At 41.8% G+C, this 20,306-nt stretch overlaps 1 protein-coding gene across 3 annotated transcripts in view; it reads left to right on the forward strand.

Annotated features, from left to right (window-relative positions):
* MRPS9 (mitochondrial ribosomal protein S9) overlaps window positions 1-6,796 on the forward strand; it is a 44,064-nt gene extending 37,268 nt beyond the window's left edge. For all 3 annotated transcript variants that reach the window (XM_005306999.5, XM_042854551.2, XM_065580937.1), the window contains 4 exons: window positions 516-684; window positions 2,037-2,145; window positions 3,001-3,170; window positions 6,584-6,796. In XM_005306999.5, the coding sequence (XP_005307056.2) occupies window positions 516-684; window positions 2,037-2,145; window positions 3,001-3,170; window positions 6,584-6,675 (540 nt within the window). In that variant the 3' untranslated portion in view covers window positions 6,676-6,796. The remainder of the gene's footprint in view (window positions 1-515; window positions 685-2,036; window positions 2,146-3,000; window positions 3,171-6,583) is intronic.
* Window positions 6,797-20,306: the final 13,510 nt, after the last annotated feature.

Genomic DNA, 20,306 nt, shown 5'->3' on the forward strand with positions numbered 1-20,306 from the left:
TTGTTCAGTTTTAAAGGAAATCATAAACATTAAAGTAACTCAGCTTGAACAGCCGAAGAGATACGTTTCCCTTATGTATTATGAAATATAATCATTGAGGTGCAGTTTAGTAAAATAAAATTATTCCCATTTCTATAGACATATTGGAAATGAGTGGGAAAGCTTTTTCTCCTCTATTCTAATAACAAAAAAATTCAGATCTAAGGCCCAGTAGATGTTTTCTTTTAAAATTGAGATGAACTTAATTCTAATATAATAATCCTGTATTACAAAGAGGTTGGGTGTATTCTGAATTCAAGATTCATTGCTGCCTGAAGAAAGGATTAGATGTCTTTAGTCACACAGAAAATGATGCATTTGCATGCTGTTTTTGAAGCAGCATGTGGATGCAAAAGTGTCATCTTGTCAAAAATCATCAATAAAAGCAAAGAAGAAAAGATCAAGTATATAAAAATAGAAAGTTTTAGCAAATGCAATTTCACCTGCATCTCTTAATGAATTTTTATTCTCTACAGTATTCAACGTGTATACAGCTGCTAGAAAGATTAGTGACGTTGCCATGTTGTGGCATCGAAGAAGAGTATGTGCTAAAGTTTCGCAGAGAACTAGCTATACAATTAAAAAAGATGGTGATTGAGCCCCTGCAATATGATGAGCAAGGAGTCGCCTTCAGCACTGGGGAAGGTAATAATTTCACGTTTGTCTGTCTGGTTGAAGTGGTGAAGGTCTCCAGCTGAGACTCAGAAATTTCTTTGGTAACCCCAACACTCAGCAAAGTCTTGTATTGGTTGGTGCATTTCTTTATTTCAAACACTTGTATTGATATTTTACAATCCTTTCATGGATGTTTTGGTATCAAAATGGAAGTGTATGGCACAAATGCCATTATCTAATGATCCATGATGATCTACGATAGAGCCTTTAAAATAATAGTAAATCACTAATTGTTGAAATTAGTAGATATGGGTACTCGCATTGCTTAAGAAAAGGCATTATAGCCAGTTTTCATAAGTTCAATAACTATCTTATTTTCCCTTTAAATACACAAAAGCACAGATCTGTTTCACAGGCTAACAGGTTTCAAAATTCATTTATCAAAGAACCTTTTTAACATTACTGGAGCTCAGAGATGTAAACCAGACTATTTCTTCTGGGCTGAGATTTTGTATGTCCTATTTTAGGTCAGAGCTAATGTTTTCAGAGATATAAAACTCTGTAGATAGTTTACCAGGGCGGGCTCTGGCTTTTTTGCTGCCCCAGGCAAAAAAGCCGCCCCCCGGCCGGAGCGCCGCAGGAGGGCAGCGAGCCCGGCCGGGGCCCTGCTCTCCTCCCGACCGACCGGAGCGCTGAGGGGAGGGCGGCGAGCCCAGCCCCCTCCTCCTCCAGGTGCCGCCCCAAGCACATGCTTGGAGGGCTAGTGCCTGGACCCGGCCCTGTAGTTTACGATGAAATCTTACTAAATGTGGACAAAAAATTGTAGCAGCACTGTTCATCCCAGTATAATTAATTTGTACATTCAGTTTCATATGAACATTCTTTATTAAACTGATGTTCTGTGGTACGTTTTTTAACAAAGTACCTTAATTTTTTCACAAAATATGTTTATTATTAGCTCCTGCAATGATGCTTCATATGAGGTGGTAGATACGGAACATGCACAAGTGCAACAAACTGCTTTAGCACTTCGTGTATCATTACCGCATTCAGTCATCTTTCACAGTTACTTTTTAGTGTTCAGAATATTGCTTTTCATCTTCTAAAGTAAAACCTGTTCAAAGTTGTACTGTGTGGGATATACTGATGGGTTTTGTCCTTTTTCTCTTATTTCCATGAACATTAACAAAATGATAAAATCTATTTAGTGCAGTAGCATGCTGAATGTTGCTTATGTTTACCCCCCACCCTACCCCCTTTACCTCCAAAAAGAAAATCATTGCTGCTGTATGAAAATATAAGATCTACTTGGCTTTTTTGCATTTGATATGCTGAAAAATAACGAACCCACAATAACAAAAGGGTGCTTTGTTTATTTTAAGGCAAAAGAAAGACTTCGCGAGCAACTGCAGTAGTTTATGACCATGGAAGCGGAAAAATTACAGTGAACGGAGTAGATTATTTATGTTATTTTCCAGTGATGCAAGACAGGTGAGAGCACCATGTATCTGTTTTAACATTAACAACCTAAACAGAAACCATTGTGCTTTGGTAGAGCATTTCAAGTATTCAAAACATCAAAAAGAGCTAATATTATTTATTATTATAACTTGATCACTGATTTTTTTTCTTTATGTTTCTGCGTGGATCTTTAGCTCTATGAAGCTGACACTGTCTCCTGTTCCTGTATAAGTATCTAGTTTAAGAAGACTTCACCTTGTTTCCATTTTTCCTCATGATTATGAGAACTCAAAGTGTATCAGCTGAGAGCTGTCTGTCATCTGCCTTTTTTTTTCAAGGAGGATTGCAAAGAATAAGAACACAGATCATTTTGGTACTTCAGTTATGGGATCTGCTCACCTTAAAGAAAATCTTGTGTTTACTGGAATGCACTCCTGAAATACACCTGTTTCCTGAGTGTCCCGGGGCAGTAGTGACACAGTCGTACTCCAACATATATCAGTAGAGTACAAACAATGTAGTTCAAGACACTTCACCTAAAATTTCAGACTGCACGGACTGCACACACAATTTCAGTTCATCTTACACTGATAAGATTTCTGAAGATAAGTTATAAAAAGTTTCCTTAGAACAAGCCAATGTGGCATTATTTTATTCCTAATGTTGGCTATACAATTCAAACACCTTGTATATTCCAGTAATCTAAATGCATAATAGTCCTTTCACATCTGGTTTAATGCATTGACCAAGCAGTACAGGGAAGCTTGCATTTCTTTAGATTACATATGTCAAGTCATCATTTAACTGTCTCATAAACTAGCAATGTTATATATAATCTGTAATTTATAAAAATTAAATACTGTGTGTATCTTATATTCTTTCCAGAGAACAGTTAATGTTCCCGTTCCAGTTCCTTGATAGACTTGGAATACATGATATGGTCTGTACCGTCTCTGGTGGAGGGAGGTCCTCACAGGCTGGAGCGATCCGTTTAGCCTCTGCGAGAGCCCTATGTAGTTTCATCAGTGAAAATGAAGTGGAATTTATGAGGCAAGGTATGAACATAAGTAGGAAAGAATGCATAATTCCAATAGTAATATGTATTTACACACTTTTCCAGTAACTGACGAAGATTAATAAGATTGTTAAGGGCCTGACTCTCCGAAAACACAGAAGTGAGTAATTCCATTGAAATCAGTGGGACTACTCATGTGCACAAGTATTTTCAGGACCCAGACTTTATTAAAACTATTCGTGACTAGTCAGTCTTCCTGACATCTTTCAAATGACCCAACTGTATTTCCTGTTTGAATAGTCTCTGCACCTGTTCATGAGATGTTAGGGTCACAATCCCAGCCTGAGAACCTGCTTAGGCTGCATCCTGTCAGTGCAGAAACACAATATGTAGTAATATATCAAGTCAGAGAAAAACCTTGAGTCCAAATTTTGTGGGAGGAAAAGATTCCAAGATTGCTAATCAGTTGAATAGAAACACATCTCCTATATTCTAAAGGTTCTTGTTCCTGTATTCAAGCACCAAATGTTAGGGCTACCAGTAGATTAGTTTCAACTTGATCTGAAGGGATGACAAGGAGCATAAGTATAAGTAGGCTACTTTAAATAGGCCAGATTAGAGGTTCCTCCTCTTTTCCTTATTCAGAAGGCACCAATAAAACCACCAGCACCCTAGGTAGCTGCAGTAACTGATATTTTCCTATATGTGGAAGATACCACACTATTGCAACAATACAGAATTAAACACTGAGTTTTTAAATAGACTAGAGGGAAATATGTTGAAAACTCCTAATAATAATGAAGGCAGCATAATTCTAAGCAAGCTTTTGTCTTGCTTAACGTGCTTTTGAATTACTTATTCCTAGATTCCAAGCCCAGAAGGGACCATTTGGATCATCTAGTTTGACCCTCTGTTTAACACAGGCCACAAAACTTCTTTAAAATAATTTGTAGCACATATCTTTTAGAAAAACAATCTTGATTTTAAAAATGCCAGTGATGGAGAATCCACCACAACCCTAATAAATTGTTCCCATGGTTAGTTACCCCCAGCATTCAAAATTTATGCTTTATTTCCAGTCTGAATGTGTCTAGCTTCAGCCTCCAGCCATTGGATTGTGCTACACTTTTCTTTGCCAGATTGAAGAGCCCAGTATTAAATATTTGTTCCCCGTGTAGGTACTTACAGATTGTAATCAAGTCACCCCTCAATCTTCTCTTTGTTAAGCTAACTAGATTGTGCTATTAGAGTCTACCACGAGAAGGCGTGTTTTCTAATCCTTAAATCTTTCTCATGGCTCTTCTATGAACCCTCTCTAATTAACTAACATCCTTCTTGACTTGTGGTTTCACCAGTGCCAAATACAGAGGTAACATAAATAACCTCTCTACTCCTACTCAGGAAATCCCTGTTTATATATCCCAGGATTGCATTAGCTCTTTTGGCCAGAGTGTCACATTGGAAGGTCATGTTCAGCTGATTATCCCCCATGACCCCCCAAATCTTTTTCAGAGTCACCACCAGTGCCCACTTTTCAGTGTGCCGGGGATGGGGCCGGGGGTCAACCCTCAGCTCTACCCCAGGCTCCGTCCCCACTCCATCCCTTCCCCTAAGGCCCCAATCCCACCCACCTCTTCCCATCCCTGCCCTGCCCCGCCTTTTCCCACTCCGTTCTGCCCCCTTCCTCGAGCGCACCACATCCTCACTCCTTCCCCCTCCCAAGTCTCCCACGCCCTGCGAAACAGCTGATTGCAGCAGACGGGAAGTGCAGGGAGGGAAGGGTTGGCACTGATCATCAGGTCCCACTGGCAGGCAGGAGGCGCTGGTGGGAGGTTCTGATGGTGCGTGCTCAGCACCAACCATTTTTCCCCCGTGGTTGCTCCAGCCCTGGACCACCCACAGAGTCGGCGCCTATGAGAATCACTGCTTCCTAGGTTAGTCCCCCATTCTATAAGTACAGCCTACATTCTTTGTTCCTTGATGTATACACACATTTAGCCATATTAAAATGCATATTGCTTACACCCACGTTTCCAAGCAATCCTGATCTTTCTGTATCCGTGAATTGTCCTCTTCATTATTTACCACTCCACAATTTTTGTCATCTGCAAACTTTATCAGAGATGATTTTATGTTTTCTTCCAAATTATTGATAAAAATATTAAAAGGTGTAAGGCCAAGAACCAATCCCTACGGGACCCCACTGGAAACATACCCGCATGATGATTCCCCACTTACAATTACATTTTGAGACCTTATTAGTCAGTTTTTAATTAATTTAATATGTGCCATGTTAATTTTATATCGTTCTTGGTTTTTTTAATCAGAATGTCATGCTATACCAAGTCAAATGCCTTACAGAAGTCTAAGTATTTTACATCAACGCTATTGCCTTTATCAACCAAACTTGTAATCTCATCAAAAAAAGATGTCAAGTTAGTTTGACAGGATCTATTTTTCATAAACCCATGTTGATTTGCATTAATTACATTACCCTCCTTTAATTCTTTATTAATCCAGTCCCATATCAGCCACTCTATTATCTTGCCTGGGATCTATGTCAAGCTTACAGGCCTAGATTTAGCCAGGTCATTCCATTTACCCTTTTTAAAAATTGGCACGTTAGCTTTCTTCCAGTATTCTGGAACTTCCTCATTTCTCCAAGACTTGTTGAAAATTAACATTAATGGGGTACAGTGAGCTCTTCATCCAGCTCTTTTAAAACTCTTGGATGCATGTTATCTGGACCTGCTAATTTAAAAATTGTCTAACTTTAGTAGCTTCTGTTTAACATCCTCCAGAGATGCTAGTAGAATGGAAGGAGTATTATCATCACTATATGATGAGTCTATATCATTTGTTTTTCTCCAAATACAGAACAGAAATATTTATTGAACACTTCTGCCTTTTCTATATTATTATTATTATTATATTATTTATTAATTCTCCCAATACTATTGTCAGGATTCTTTTTGTTCCTAAAATATTTAAAAGCTCCTTCTTATTGTCCTTAACTCTGCTAGCCATAGATTTCTCCTTGTGTCCCTTTGCTTCCCTTACTGATTTTTTTTTTACAATTCCTAACTTCTGATTTATATTCATTACAATCAACTTCCTCTTTCTTCCATTTGTTATATATAATTTTTTATAGCTGTCTAAATGTGAATTCAAATATTTGAACAAATAACATGTCCTTTACATCACTGGGGTGATTTTTATAAGATTTGTAATGTACAAAATTCAAATACTGTAATAGTGTTAAAATTCTATGGGGTTTGACTAAACTAAATTCCCTTTTGTTGGTTTCAAGCTGTACCTTTGTCCTCCTTTTGGGCCTAGATGTTGCAATTCATGTGGTATGCAAAGTCACCAATTGTTCTGAAGCGCGCGCGCACACACACACAACGAGCATGTTGTACTTCATGAAATGACTGTCTTCATATTGTCCTGTAGCTGGACTACTGACACCTGATCCACGTATCAAGGAACGAAAGAAGCCTGGTCAAGAGGGAGCCCGCAGGAAGTTCACCTGGAAAAAACGCTGAATCTAACTGGAGCAGATGTTAAAAGTTGTGTTACAGCAGTTTCAAAACATCACTAACTGTATGATTTCTTTACAATCACTGTTGTGTAAATATATCTGGTAATACATTTTTTGGTTTCTAATTACTGTGTTTTTCCTCTTTTAAAAAAATGAATTTCTTTTAAGTTGCAGTCAGTTGTTAAAAGATTTTAAAAGTTGCAAATTGTAAAGTCTTTTGTCTGAACTATGAGGCCAAAATAGTTACACCTCCCAGCTGCTGTGTAGACATACCCTAAATGATGGACATACCAGATGCTTACTGTGCCTGAGGAGCACATAACAGAGAGAGAGATGCCATATGTAGAGCCTTTTCTAAGAGAATCCAGAGAGCTACTGAGTCTTCTCTGAAAATGTTCTTGATGGAGAGATCAGTGCATCCCTCTTTAGACCCCAGAATGCCTGGGGCAGAAATTTCTAAGCACTCATCATCAAAAAGCATGCCCGCTAGCTCTTCTACTTAGGAAGTAGAAAGAGTTGCTCCTAACAACCTATCCTCCTCCTCCAGTAAAATCTCGGGGGGATGGGAAGGAGAGAGCACCGAGCGCGCACACAGAACAAATCTAAGTTTCTTTCACCAGGTCCTTCCTCTAGGAGCCACAAATCCTCTCAATCCTCAACTGAAAAGGGTAGTACAAGGTCCCAAAAGGATCCCTTTGGCATACAAACAGGTAGCAGTCACCATGCCTCTAAACCAACTTCCTTGGTACTGCGAAAGTTGCCAAGTACTAAGATCCCCAGTACTGTCAATTCTGGTACCAATGCTATCTTCCTGTCTGACTTCAGCACCAACTGATTCAGTACCGAAATCCTATATGGAGTCCAAAGACCTACTGATATCTACCAGATTCCTCACTATTTGCAGTAATAAAGGTACATCCTTCAGTACTGATTGCTGGCCCTACACTGATACTGAGCACATCAGCAGTACTGACCAGAAGCAGCACACGGGCAGTCTGGGGCAGCATTATTCATTCTAGTCCTCCGGTTCAGAGGGCAGTAGTAAGGTTTCACTAATTTGTTCCCTGGGGTCTAAGTATTCAGGTCAGTAGAAACTTGAGATGGAGCTGATGGCTGAGTTTTACTACCCTGGATGTGGAAGCTTAAAGGAGAGTACTCTCTACTATCTTCCCCCTTCACTAATCTGTCCCTTATACTTATGAACACCTGGGTCTTTATTGGGCTGCATCATGTTAGAAGACCAATGTCTACATTCCAATCTAGCGCTAGATCCCCTTCACCACCACCTCACAGGGGAGCTTTACAGCCAGCCCAATCTGCTCTTTCTGTCAGCTAAATAGACTGGTAATGGCTCTTCTGAGGAGTCAGACAGAGGACAATCTCATGCTGGCTCCCATATCCTCTCCTGATTGGGCTGGGACACTGGAGATTCCAGTGGAGGTGGTCCAGGAAAAATACACAAGCTCCTAGACATCCTGTACATCTTTGTTCCTGGATCTCTTGCAATGCCCATCACCAAGGGACATTTAGAGCCAGCTAAATTGCTCTGGCAGATGTCTGCTGCTTTGGCACCAACATCAAAAGGGGAAGATCGTCACTATCAAGTGCCTTTCTAGGGCTTCGGGGAACTTTATACGCACCCCACCTTGGGGTCACTAGTTGTCACCAATTGGGAGGTCTTAGTAAAGTCAACAAAAATCAACTCAGACAAGGAGCCTAAGAAATTAGACATAAGAAAAGAGGTATCTCTGAAACTTTCCACCTTCCAGGGGTGAGAAACACAACTGCAGCTATCTTCAGCAGGGATTTCATATACCAACAAGTGTGGTCAATCAGGAAGGTAATACTCTTCCAGATCTTCCACCAGTTGGAGTAGACAGTAATAGATTTATTTGCAACCAATCTGAACAACAGAGATTTTGTTCCAGGTTGATCTGCAGCCTGGGTTCCATTACAGATGCCTTCTTTCTCCCCAGTCCATTCTACCTCCAATATACATTCCCACTAGCTCAGTTCATCCCAAGAGTACTGAAAAGGGATAAGGCAGACCATTCCAATGGCACTAGGTTGGCCAAAACAGTACTGGTTCACGGACCTACATCAAGTCACGAATATCTTTGCCCCTAGAGTTCTCCTACTCAGAACCAGGGCAAGTCTGTTTCCCAGCCTCCAATCTTTCCACCTCTCTGAACAGATGATCTGTTGAATACTCAGGAAAGGTCATGCTTCCAAAATGTCTAAGCCATCTTAATGAGCAGCAGAAAACAATACACTAGAGCTGCATATTGTAGCAAAGTGGAAGAGGTTCTTCAATCTGGGAACCATCTCAAACACTTACCATGAGATATACAATTAAACAGAGGGAGGTTGCTTTTATGTCCTCAACTCAGCACACAAAAAGAGTAGGGACATGTGCTATCCATTGGTATTGCTGGCAAAAGTCCACTTCGAGTACATTGGGTGCCCACACACCTGCAGTGCACAAAACATATTGAGGAACAACTGTTACTGTACAAGTAAGTAACTTTTTTGTGTTTCACCCCCCCCCCCCCACACACACACACACACACACACACACATACAATTTCTATGATGTTTGGAGCACCACCACTAGAGACTTCTGGGCCCTGGAAATCATAGAGATGAAATATTACCTCCAATTCCAAACCTTCCCCAACCATCACCCACCTTCCCTGTCTCTTTTAAGAGATCCCTCTCACAAGAACATGCAACATCAGGAAGAGCAGCCACTTCTAAATCTCAGCTCAGTAGAACATAAGAACGGCCCTACTAGGTCAGACCAAAGGTCCATCTAGCCCAGTATCCTGTCTACCAACAGTGGCCAATATCAGGTGCCCCAGAGGGAATGAACAGAACAGATAATCATCAAGTGATCCATCCCCTGTTGCTCATTCCCAGCTTCTGGCAAACAGAGGATAGGGACACCATTCCTGCCCATCTTGACTAATAGCTATTGATGGACCTATTCTCCATGAATTTATCTAGTTCTTTTTTGAACTCTGTTATGGTCTTGGCCTTCACAACATCCTCTGGCAAGGAGTTCACACAATGCACAGTCTGTGGAAGAAATACTTCCTTTTATTTGTTTTAAACCTGCTATTAATTTCAGTTGGTGACCTCTAGTTCTTGTGTTATGAGAAGGAGTAAACAACACTTCCTTATCTACTTTCTCTACACCAGTCATGATTTCATAGACCTCAATTATATCTCCCCTTAGCCATCTCTTTTCCAAACTGGAAAGTCCCAGTCATATTAATCTCTCCTCATATGGAAGCTGTTCCATACCCCTAATCATTTTTGTTGCCCTTTTCTGAACCTTTTCCAATTCCAATATATTTTTTTTGAGATAGGGTGACATCATCTGCACACAGTATTCAAGATGTAGGTGTACCATGGATTTATATAGAGGCAACATATTTTCTGTCTTATTATCTATCCCTTTCTTAATGATTCCCAACATTCTGTTCACTTTTTTGACTGCTGCTGCACATTGAGTGGATGTTTTCAGAGAACTTTCCACAATGACTCCAAGATCTCTTTCTTGAGTGGTGACAGCTAATTTAGACCCCATCATTTTATATGTATAGTTGGGATTATGCTTTCCAATGTGCATTACTTTGCATTTATCAACATTAAATTTCATCTGCCATTTTGTTGCCCAGTCACCCAGTTTTGAGAGATCCTTATGTAGCTCTTCGCAGTCTGCCTGGATCTTAACTATCTTTAGTAATTTTGTATCGTCTGGAAACTTTGCTACCTCACTGTTCACTCCTTTTTCCAGATCATTTATGAATATGTTGAATAGTACTGGTCCCAGAACAGACGCCTGGGGGACACCACTATTTACCTCTCTCCATTCTGAAAACTAACCATTTATACCTACGATTTGTTTCCTATCTTTTAACCAGTTACCAATACATTAGCCTTTCTGAGTGTATAGATCTAAGATTAACCAGTTGGGCTCAATAATAAATGGGACATATTTAGTCAAAATCAGAGACAAGTGACTAGACAAAATATCTATATTGAATTGCACAAATTGCAGTTGCTTTGTATACCAGCCCTTCTCCACCACAACTTGCTGCCCTGGAGATACTTTGCTAAAGCTCTACCTACTGGAGCAGTCCATGAGGGAAGCATCAGATTCCAAAAGATGTTTCTGACTCCAAAAGGACTCTCTTCCCAGTGACACCGTTCCTTCAATGCTTCTGCAGGAAGGGCCTCTCCTGTTGCCAGTACTGAGAAGGGGCCAGCAACTTCTTTAGGCAGCTGTCCTTATGCCTCCAAACTGAATTTGGCCTTGACTGGGAGTTCAGTGCCAAAGTCTGGTGCTGCCTCCACCATACTGTGGCAGGGAAAATCTAAGCTGTGCTCTAAGGGTGATTCACGGCACCAATCCTCTTCCCCAGAACTAGAAAGAACAAAAGTTTTAAAGAGAGCCACAGGTCCTGAAGCCTGATCACTGTTGACAGAGCGGTGGGACTGATTCTTTGGCATACCTGCTCTGTGTGGAGCTAAGTCCCTTCTGGCACCAAAGGACCCCATCTCATGAGGGACAGTTGAGGGGAGAAATGGGTAGCTTACATTTTTTGTGGTTCTTAGATGAAGTACCTCAGGAGTTCAGAGGGAAGGTTTCTATTGTCACTAACTTATTTGCAAAAGAAAAGGGGAAATGTATCCTATCCTTGACTTGAGGGAACTAAACAAATTTATACACTGACTCAAATGGAGGCAGGGGATGATAGACACTAGCCTCCATCATCTGCTCACAGAAGCTCAAGGATTAGTCCATGGCTTTTGACCTTCAGGAAGCTTATTTTCACTTTTAGCTATTCATTCAGCCAGTTTCTAGTGGGACACTACCCAATACAAGGTGCTGCCTTTCTGCCTGTCTAAAGCCTCAAATATATTCACAAAATGCTTTGCAATAGTGGCGGCACATCTGAGATGACACAACTACTCATACTTGGATGAATGGCTTCTGAGAGGGAAATCCACACAGGAAGTTTCCAGTGTGCTGTCTACAGTCCTCAAATTATTCCATGCCTTAGGATTGAGAGTCAATCATCCCTTTACTTCAACCCAGGCCAGAGGATTTATAGGGGCTCTTCTCATTTCAAATCAGCAAAGGCATATCTTCCTCTAGACACAGGACCGGCTCTAGGCACCAGCAAAGCAAGCACATGCTTGGGGCGGCAGAATTCCAGGGGCAGCATTCCGGCCATTCTTTTTTTTTTGCTTTGGCAATTGCGTTCTCAGCGCTTGGGGTGGCAAATTTTTTGCCGGGGGCGGCAAAAAACCTAGAGCCAGCCCTGTCTAGACAGGTTTCAGACAATCACGTTCCTGGCCTCCATAGTCAAGGAGAACCCAGCAACAATAGCAAGAAAATACCTCAAACTATTATGGCACATGGTATTGTGACACCTCTTGCCAGACTTCACCTCTGCCTTCTCCAATGCTGACTGAGGTCTGTTTACCAGCCCACCAAACACCATGTGGCAACTCATCTCATGAAACCAAATCCTATTTTATCCTCCCTACACTGCTGGACAAATCCCCAGATGGTCTACAAAGGGGTACCATTCTGCACCCCTAGCCCCATGATGATACTTATTATAGTTGTCTTCACAGCAGGTTGGGGAGCCAGCATAAGCCACCTAAAGACTCGATGCATACGGTCCTTCAAAGAGTCTGAAGATCTTTGTATTTTTCTTCCCCTTCTCCCTGACGGTCAGGTAGCCCCTTACTGGGTAAGACATTGACTCTCAGACCTGGTCTGTCCACACAGTTGCTGATTCTCTCCCCAGTCTACCAGAACTGGTTACAGATTTTCCATTCAGATCCCACATCTTTACACCTGACTGCCTGGAAATTGGCTGGCTGAGTACAACAGACAGGGATTGTTCCACAGACATCTCAGAAATCCTGATAGAGTGAAGGAAGCCCTCTCCAAGATCAGTCTATTTTCCAGTGGGGCTTCACAACATGGTCTCACCCCATTTCAAGCCTCTATTCCTAAAATTCTGGATTAAATATTCTAGTTCAAGATATCAGGCCACACCACCAGCTCTATCTGGGTCCTTTGGTTGCCATTTCAGCATGTCTCACACACCCCTTCAAACTTATGCAGGGTTCTCTTATCCCACAATTTAAAGAACTCTAAAAGGAAGGGTTCATGCTTGTTTCCCAATTTGGGAGCCTCCCCTTTCCCCTTAATGTTTTTCTTACGGACCTCCCCTCTCCCCATCCCCATCTCCCCCTCCCCGCCCCACAAACACTTACCCATGTGCTCTCTGCACCACCTCATACTCAAAACCACCTTTCTGGTAGCTATCTCCTCAGCTAGGAAGGTTAGCAAAATTCAAGCACTAATTGCAGACTCTTTTTATACTATCTGCCACAGAGATAAGCAGTGCTTAACTTGTAATGAAAGAGGTGCTGGGCTCAAGCAATTATTTTTTACATTCATAACTGATGTAATAAGCCCATAAGTGCCAGGGCTATGAACTGCCAAGCCTTGAGCTGCCAGGCTCAGCCCTGGCAAGTCCTGGCACAAATTAACCACTGGAGATAAGGTAATGCTGAGGCCCAAAGCTAAGTTTCTGACCAAGATGGTGTCTGATTTTCATTTAAACCAAACCATCAATCTGTCCATTTTCTTCCCCAAACCCCACTCAAATCTGGGAAAATCTAAGGGCTACACTTTGGCTCAAGACCCCTTCATTAGTGTTTAGACAGGATAAACCCATTCAGGAAATTTATTTGTGGCATTGGGGAAGGCTGTGAAAGTCAGTTAATCTCTTCCCAGAGGTTGTCCAAGACCTGGCATATATGTGAGTGTTCAGTGGAGAAGGGGTTGGACACTACAGAGGAACGCTTCAAAGGGCTCAGGGACTGGGGTACACCTACTGTTAATTTGCAAAGCGAAGGAAGAGCTGGCATTGCCCAGAGGAGAGTGTTTGGGTGGCTAACAGGCTGGTGATGTCAGGGAGCTGACAGCCAGTTAAACACAAGCAATTATCCGTTTTGCTGGAGGCAGGGGGGTAACAAGGTGTGTCTCAGTCCTGGGCTCCCTGGAGGCATCAGACACACCCTCCATCTTTGCTCCTTTGGAATCTGTGTCTCCTGGGATTCTGAATTGGAGAAGGAACAAGAATGTTTGTGCCTGCTCTGCTCTTTATGCCCTTGGGGGGCTAGGAGGACAAGTTGGCCACAGGCATGGCCCCAATGGACACTGCTATTCAAAAGATTCCTGTTCCATATGTATGAGGCACATGCACACTGAGAATGGGATCCATGCAGCCACAAACCTCTCAAAGAGCCACAGTTACTGTAACTATTGTTTTTCCTTTGGCACAGATGCACATAGGTAATGGGTAAGGATATGATTTGCTCATAGAGGTCATGGATTCCATTACTTTAACAGATGTCCGCAATTGTTTCGGCTTTGGCTTCCGCCCTGCTCGGGCTCCGGCTTCAGCCCCACTGCGACCATACCTTGATTTTGTACATTTTTACCATGACTATTCTGTGAATTTTGCCTAATTTTACTGTGACAAAATCGTATCTGTGGTAATGAGGAAAACTCCTTCACTTCAGAAAAAGGCCTATTTACTCAGTTTATGTAACTCAGCATTAAACTTTTCCACTGTATTCAATCCCTCCCCTTCAAATCCATGGAGCCAGTGTTGCTGCCACTGCCTGTCTTTTGCTAGCTGAATTGAAATCACAGAGTGAAAATATTTTAAACTGATGGGGAAAAAGAGAAGTTTTAATTCAGGAAAGCATCCTTATTCAGGAAAGGTACTTCAGCACAGGGCCGGCTCCAGGCACCAGGCACCCAAGCACATGCTTGGGGCGGCACCTGGTAAGGGGCGGCGGGAGGAGCGCGGCGCAGCATTCCGTGGGGGAGGGGGACGCTCCGGCGGCGCGGGCTCCGGTTGCGCGGTGCTCGGTGGGGGTGCGGCACGGGCGCGGCGCTGGAGGGGGGTTCCGGTGGCGCTCGGCAGGGGGCGGGGGTGGGCTCCGGCGGCGCGGCGCTGCGCTGGGGGGGGGGCGGGCCTCGGCGCTCGGGGGGGGGGGTTCCGGCGGCACTCGGCGCGGGGGGGGGGGGCCTCCGGCGCTCGGCGGGGGGCTTGGGGACGGCACTTTTTTTTGTTGCTTGGGGCAGCAAAAAAGCTAGAGCCGGCCCTGCTTCAGCAGATGCTTAAATTTAAGAATATGCCTGATGGTTTTCCCGACTCTGGGCCTAAAAATATAAATGTGCTTGGCATGCCTTCTGCTTAACAATGTATCGGTAACAAACAGCCTTTTCCAACCCTTCCTGAACCTACCCTCAGAAGGTGGGGGGGGGGGGGAACAAACAGATGTTGACACAGCAAATATTAGCTTTACTCCAAGACAAAATGAATGTTCATTAGAGTCCAGTTCCAGTAACTTTCACATTTCTCTGTAGGGAAGTACTGATTCCTAATGCAGAACTGTATGAGGATGAGACATTTTTTGCTCTCCATTAGTACCACTCTTTTGCCACAAGATGGAGCAGTTTACAACCTAATGAAACCAAGGGTATTTCCAAAAGGAATGTTTAAGTATTCAGGAAGAAAATAATGATGAATTTTCCACTTACTGAAAGTACAATGAAAGATTAATGCAAATGTAAACATCTCTTGAAGATATTAATGGATTGATTCAGTTTTTGTTTCTAAGGCTTTTGGCAGGTAACTTTCCCTAATTGTTGAAATAATGTTGTGCAATAAGGCTAGTTTTCAGCAGACTCATTTCCATTTATAAATAATTTCTTTAAAGGTCCCTGAACCCATGAAATCACTTTCTCTTCTGAGAGATATGTAGGTTGATGTTTGAAACCTGATGTTGGAGCAGTGGAACCGTAAGAACCACCACAAAGTTATAAGAAGGAATCGCTTTTAAAACTGGAAGTAATATTAGCCTGCTGGTGAACAGACATGACCCTGATGCACCATTTCAAAAGAGCAGAGGGTTTTGTGAGGAGAGGATGAGTGCTGAACATATTTATTTTTAAAAGCCCTTGATAATTTCCCACAGATTTAGAAAAATGCCTTCCAAGCCTGGGGAAAAGTCATTGCTGCATCTCCTCTAGAGAGTGTTACTTTTAAGTAGAAAAGGACATCTTCTAGGCTTCTGGGGGAAGTGTGGGACACTAGAGAAACCAAGAATGTAACAAAAGAGCTACAAAGGTTTTTGCTTGCACCTGTTTCTTATACACGAAAAGGTTAATATCTAATCTAATGATTTAAGACTGGTGTACAGCAACTGACATACCATTCTTGATTCTGGTTGCTACTCCTACCAGCAAAACCAATTTCATTCCAGGTTATTAAGGCTGACCCACTGTCCTAAACATATGTTGTTGTGCCTGAATATTGGGGGCTCAAAGTCCAGAATATGATCTCCCAGACCACAGATGCTGTCATATACAGTAAAATAGTATGTGTTAAGAATAGAAAATCTGAATTTCTATGAATTTTTTGACTGTCACAAAATGTAGTTTGCTCTGTGTGTGTGTGTGTGTTATTGATAGCCTGATTGGTTGACAAAAATGAATGGGCCAGATTCACAAATGTACTTAAGTGCCTAGAGCTAAAACCGCAAAGGTACATAGGCATTGCAATACCTAATCCCAAGTGCCCTGCCAGCTGAGTCAGCCATCAAAGCTCCCCATACAATGCATGGGGAGAGTTAGGTGCCTAAGAAAGGGAATCTCAGATGTCAGCAAGCTGAGCAGGGAGCCACCTAATCCAGGTAGGATTGAAATGCAGAGGAAAGAGAGGGAGTAGGTCCAGATCCTCAAAAACATTTTGGCACCTAATTGCCATTGATCTGGGCCTCTAGACATCTGACTGACAGGTCAGAGGCAGGCACTGATCTCTGCTCAGTATTCTAAGCTATGAACTCTTTTCTGGCTTTCGGTGCCCAAGCCAGGTCAGTCCATGCTCAGGCAGACAAAACCCAGCCCCATCTAGTACGGAGAAAGCCAGAGCCAGACATACCATGATAGCCAATAGCACAGTGATGAGGGCACTCACCTGGGGTGCAGGAGACCTGTTTTCAAGTCCCTGCTCTAACTAATTCAGAGCAGGGATTTGGACTTGCACCTTCAGTCAGGCGCCTAAGGTTCTGATCAATGGGAGTTTGGGGGCTCCGAGCCTAATTCCCATCCCTTTCCTCTGCATTTCACTCCTGACTAGCTTAGAGCTCCATGCTCAGTTTTCTGGCTTCCGAGAATCCCTAGGTGCCTAACTTGCTGTTGAGAATTCCACTAGACAGCAGGGTGTGCAAGTCCATTTGTGATTCTAGCCCATATGTCTAGTATGATAAAGAATGATTGAATCTGTTGCATTTTTGTGGAATATTTTTATTTTTATATAAACAGATTTGCAGTGTTTGTTTTAAAAAATGGCATAAACTTAATTCAGAATTTTATGGTTCTATATCATGACAGACTTGCAAAACAAAGCTGAGTACTAATTTCTGGCAATTTAGCTAAGTAATAATATGCATCAACTTTCTATCTCACTAGTGTAAGGCTTTTAATGTTGCCCTAGGATGTGGAAAGTTCTGCAATTAAATCTACACTTTTACCTGTACAGTTAATTTCTTTCATAAAATGCTCATGCACATAGAAATGAATCATTACAGAAAGTATTTATTTATATAAACACTTTTGGAGGCAAGGAAAGGAAACAAGCGGGACAATCAATTTGCTCAGCACAAAAAAATCAGAATGCAAGAACATAAGAATGGCCACATTGGGTCAGAGCAATGGTTCATCTAACCCTGTGTCCCGTCTTCCGACAAAGGTAACATATAGTATTTCATTGACGATATTGTTTCAGATATCACCTTTTCATTCCATTCATGCTGACCTTTTAATCTATCACCAAAGTAGCTAGGTGCTATATATGAAATGAAATGAAAATTGCATTGATTCTACCTAAAAAAAGCTCCACAGATTGTGTGCAATCCTGAATGGGTTCAAGGTTTGGGGGCTGGCTGCTAAGAGGATGTTGCCAGTCATTCTGCAGCTCTTTCACTGGGGTATCTGCCTGTTCAAAGAGGTGAATTTTGCACTGTGTCCATACATTGGCAAGCCTTGGACACATCCTGATCTCCACTGGTCAGGAATGACACAGCCAAGGCCCTCCACAGCCAAGGCCCTCCACTCTTCCCACTGATGCCTATGAGTCTCACCTTTCAGGTTGTTGGCACAGTCGGTTGCTTGTAGCTGCTGTGATTTGGTATGGAGGGAAAGACCATCACGAGAAGAAGTCAGGCAGGGGTTGGCAACCTTTCAGAAGTCTTCATTTATTCACTCTAATTTATTCACTCTAGTTTCACGGGCCAGTAATACATTTTAACGTTTTTAGAAGGTTTCTTTCTATAAGTCTATAATATATAACTAAACTATTGTTGTATGTAAAGTAAATAAGGTTTTTAAAATGTTTAAGAAGCTTCATTTAAAATTAAATTAAAATGCAGAGGCCCCCCCGGACCAGTGGCCAGGACCCAGGCAGTGTGAGTGCCACTGAAAATCAGCTCGCATGCCCCCTTCAGTACGCATGGCATAGGTTGCCTATCCCTGGTCTAAGGGCTTTGAATCCAGAGCCAGTACTGTGAACTGAATCTGAAACTGATTAGAGATTCAGAGCAAAATCCAGAGTGTCTGAAGCAACCTCTCTTGTTCATTCTCCTTAGTAGAAGACCAGTTGCAATTTCTATATGCCCTTCATGCCAGTCGCAGATAGTGCTCATTGCTGTAATCTAGGCTGGGAGTTTCAGAAACGCCTAACGCAATTAGGCTCATTGAAAGTCAGTGGGAGCTGCTCGCTTAAATCCCCTTCAGCTTGTCTACATAATGGAGTTATTCAGGAATAGCTATTCCACATTAAATTCATACACTACCCTATTCTGTAACTACTTTCATTTGTAGACAAGTCACGAGGCTCCTTTGAAAATCTAGTCTTGAAATGACAAAAGCATGGAACCCTGTATCCAGATCTATGTGTGTGAGGAAGGGGGTGCGCTCTTTGGGTGGTTGAAGAGGGAAGCTGTTCCAAACCACTATAACTATTAGATATCAATGGAGAGAAATCCAATACTACCCTGCCACTGTACACTATCTTGACAATTAGGGGAAGATATCCTCAGCAGGTAACCACAACCACTTCCTCAAAATAAGTTCCCCTTCATAGTAGCACCATCTCCACTTTGTCTGGATTTAGCTTGACCCAACCACTTTTTTGTTCAGCCTCCTGTTCCCCTCCACACACTCGGACAGCTGAGAGCCAATATAGTCTGTACTTAAAGCACACTGCAAGTAAAGCTGTTAGAATAACTGGGTTTTTGGTTTGCTGGCAGTCCTGAAAAATCAGGAAGAAAAAAGACATTTTGGGTTAACCTAAAATAAAAAATTTGAATTTTTTGGCAAACTGAAAAGTAAAAAAAAAATCATTTTGGGTTGAGTAAAACATTTCATTTAATTTTTGAGCTTTTAAAAATATTTTTTAAATAAAATTCAATAAATTTCTAATGAAAGGTAATTCAGAATGGAAACATTTCATTTAGAAAATATTGAAACAAAAAGTTCAGATTTTTTTGGATTCTTTAGGGTTTGGGTTTTTTTTACCCAAATAATTTTGTCAAAATGAATGCATAAAATGTTTTAATTGACCCAAATCTGCATTTTTCAATGAAAAAAGTTTCAGACAATTTTTTTTGCCTAACTCTAATAGTGAATACTACTGACAACAATTAAATATGCAGTATTGTTGTAGCTGTGTTGGTCCCAGGATATTAGAGAGATAAGGTGGGTAAAGTAATATCTTTTATTGGAGAGAGACAAACTTTTGAGCATACACACAGCTCTTCTCCAGGTGTAAGCTCAAAAGCTTGTCTCTCTCACCAGCAAAAGCTGGTCCAATAAAAGATATTACCTCACTCACCTTGTCTCTCTAACAGATAAACAGGAATGAATATAGATTGAGTGTGCATCACAGCAGAATTAATATTCCTGAGGAAACATTAACTTTTTGAATTTCCTAACTTTCGGGTGCTTGATATTGTAACTGTCTTATTATTATTCATTATTTATATTCTGGGACAACTGAGAGGCCCCCATTTGTGGCCCCATTTTAGCAGGTGTTTTACCAACACATAGACTGTCTCTGCCCACAAAAAAAGGTACAGTGCTCATAGGCAAAACAGATGAAGGATATGACAACATACAAGCCAATGGTCAATTTGTCATGTTAAATACAAGGTGTTTTTGTTATTTTAGGGTCCTCGGTGAGAACTATATAGAGATAGAAAAAAGGGGTGGGCTTCAGAGCCTGAGCTCCAGCCCAAGCCATAACTTCAAAGAGCCGTCTACACAGCTATTGTTAGAGCACTCTCACTAGCCTTGCTAGCTGGAGTATGTTGACCTGGACAGTGCAGACATAACCTTATAGGTCTCCTCAGAATCTCCCTTCTTGCTTGTCCAAGTTACCTGACATTATAGGGGGAGGGGGATGGTAAGCCACTGAGGTTTTGTATATTTTAATGTAGTCAGATTTTGGACAAAGGCTAGCACTT

Source organism: Chrysemys picta, chromosome 1 (genome assembly GCF_011386835.1).
Source record: "Chrysemys picta bellii isolate R12L10 chromosome 1, ASM1138683v2, whole genome shotgun sequence".
NCBI classification, from domain to species: Eukaryota; Metazoa; Chordata; order Testudines; family Emydidae; genus Chrysemys; species Chrysemys picta.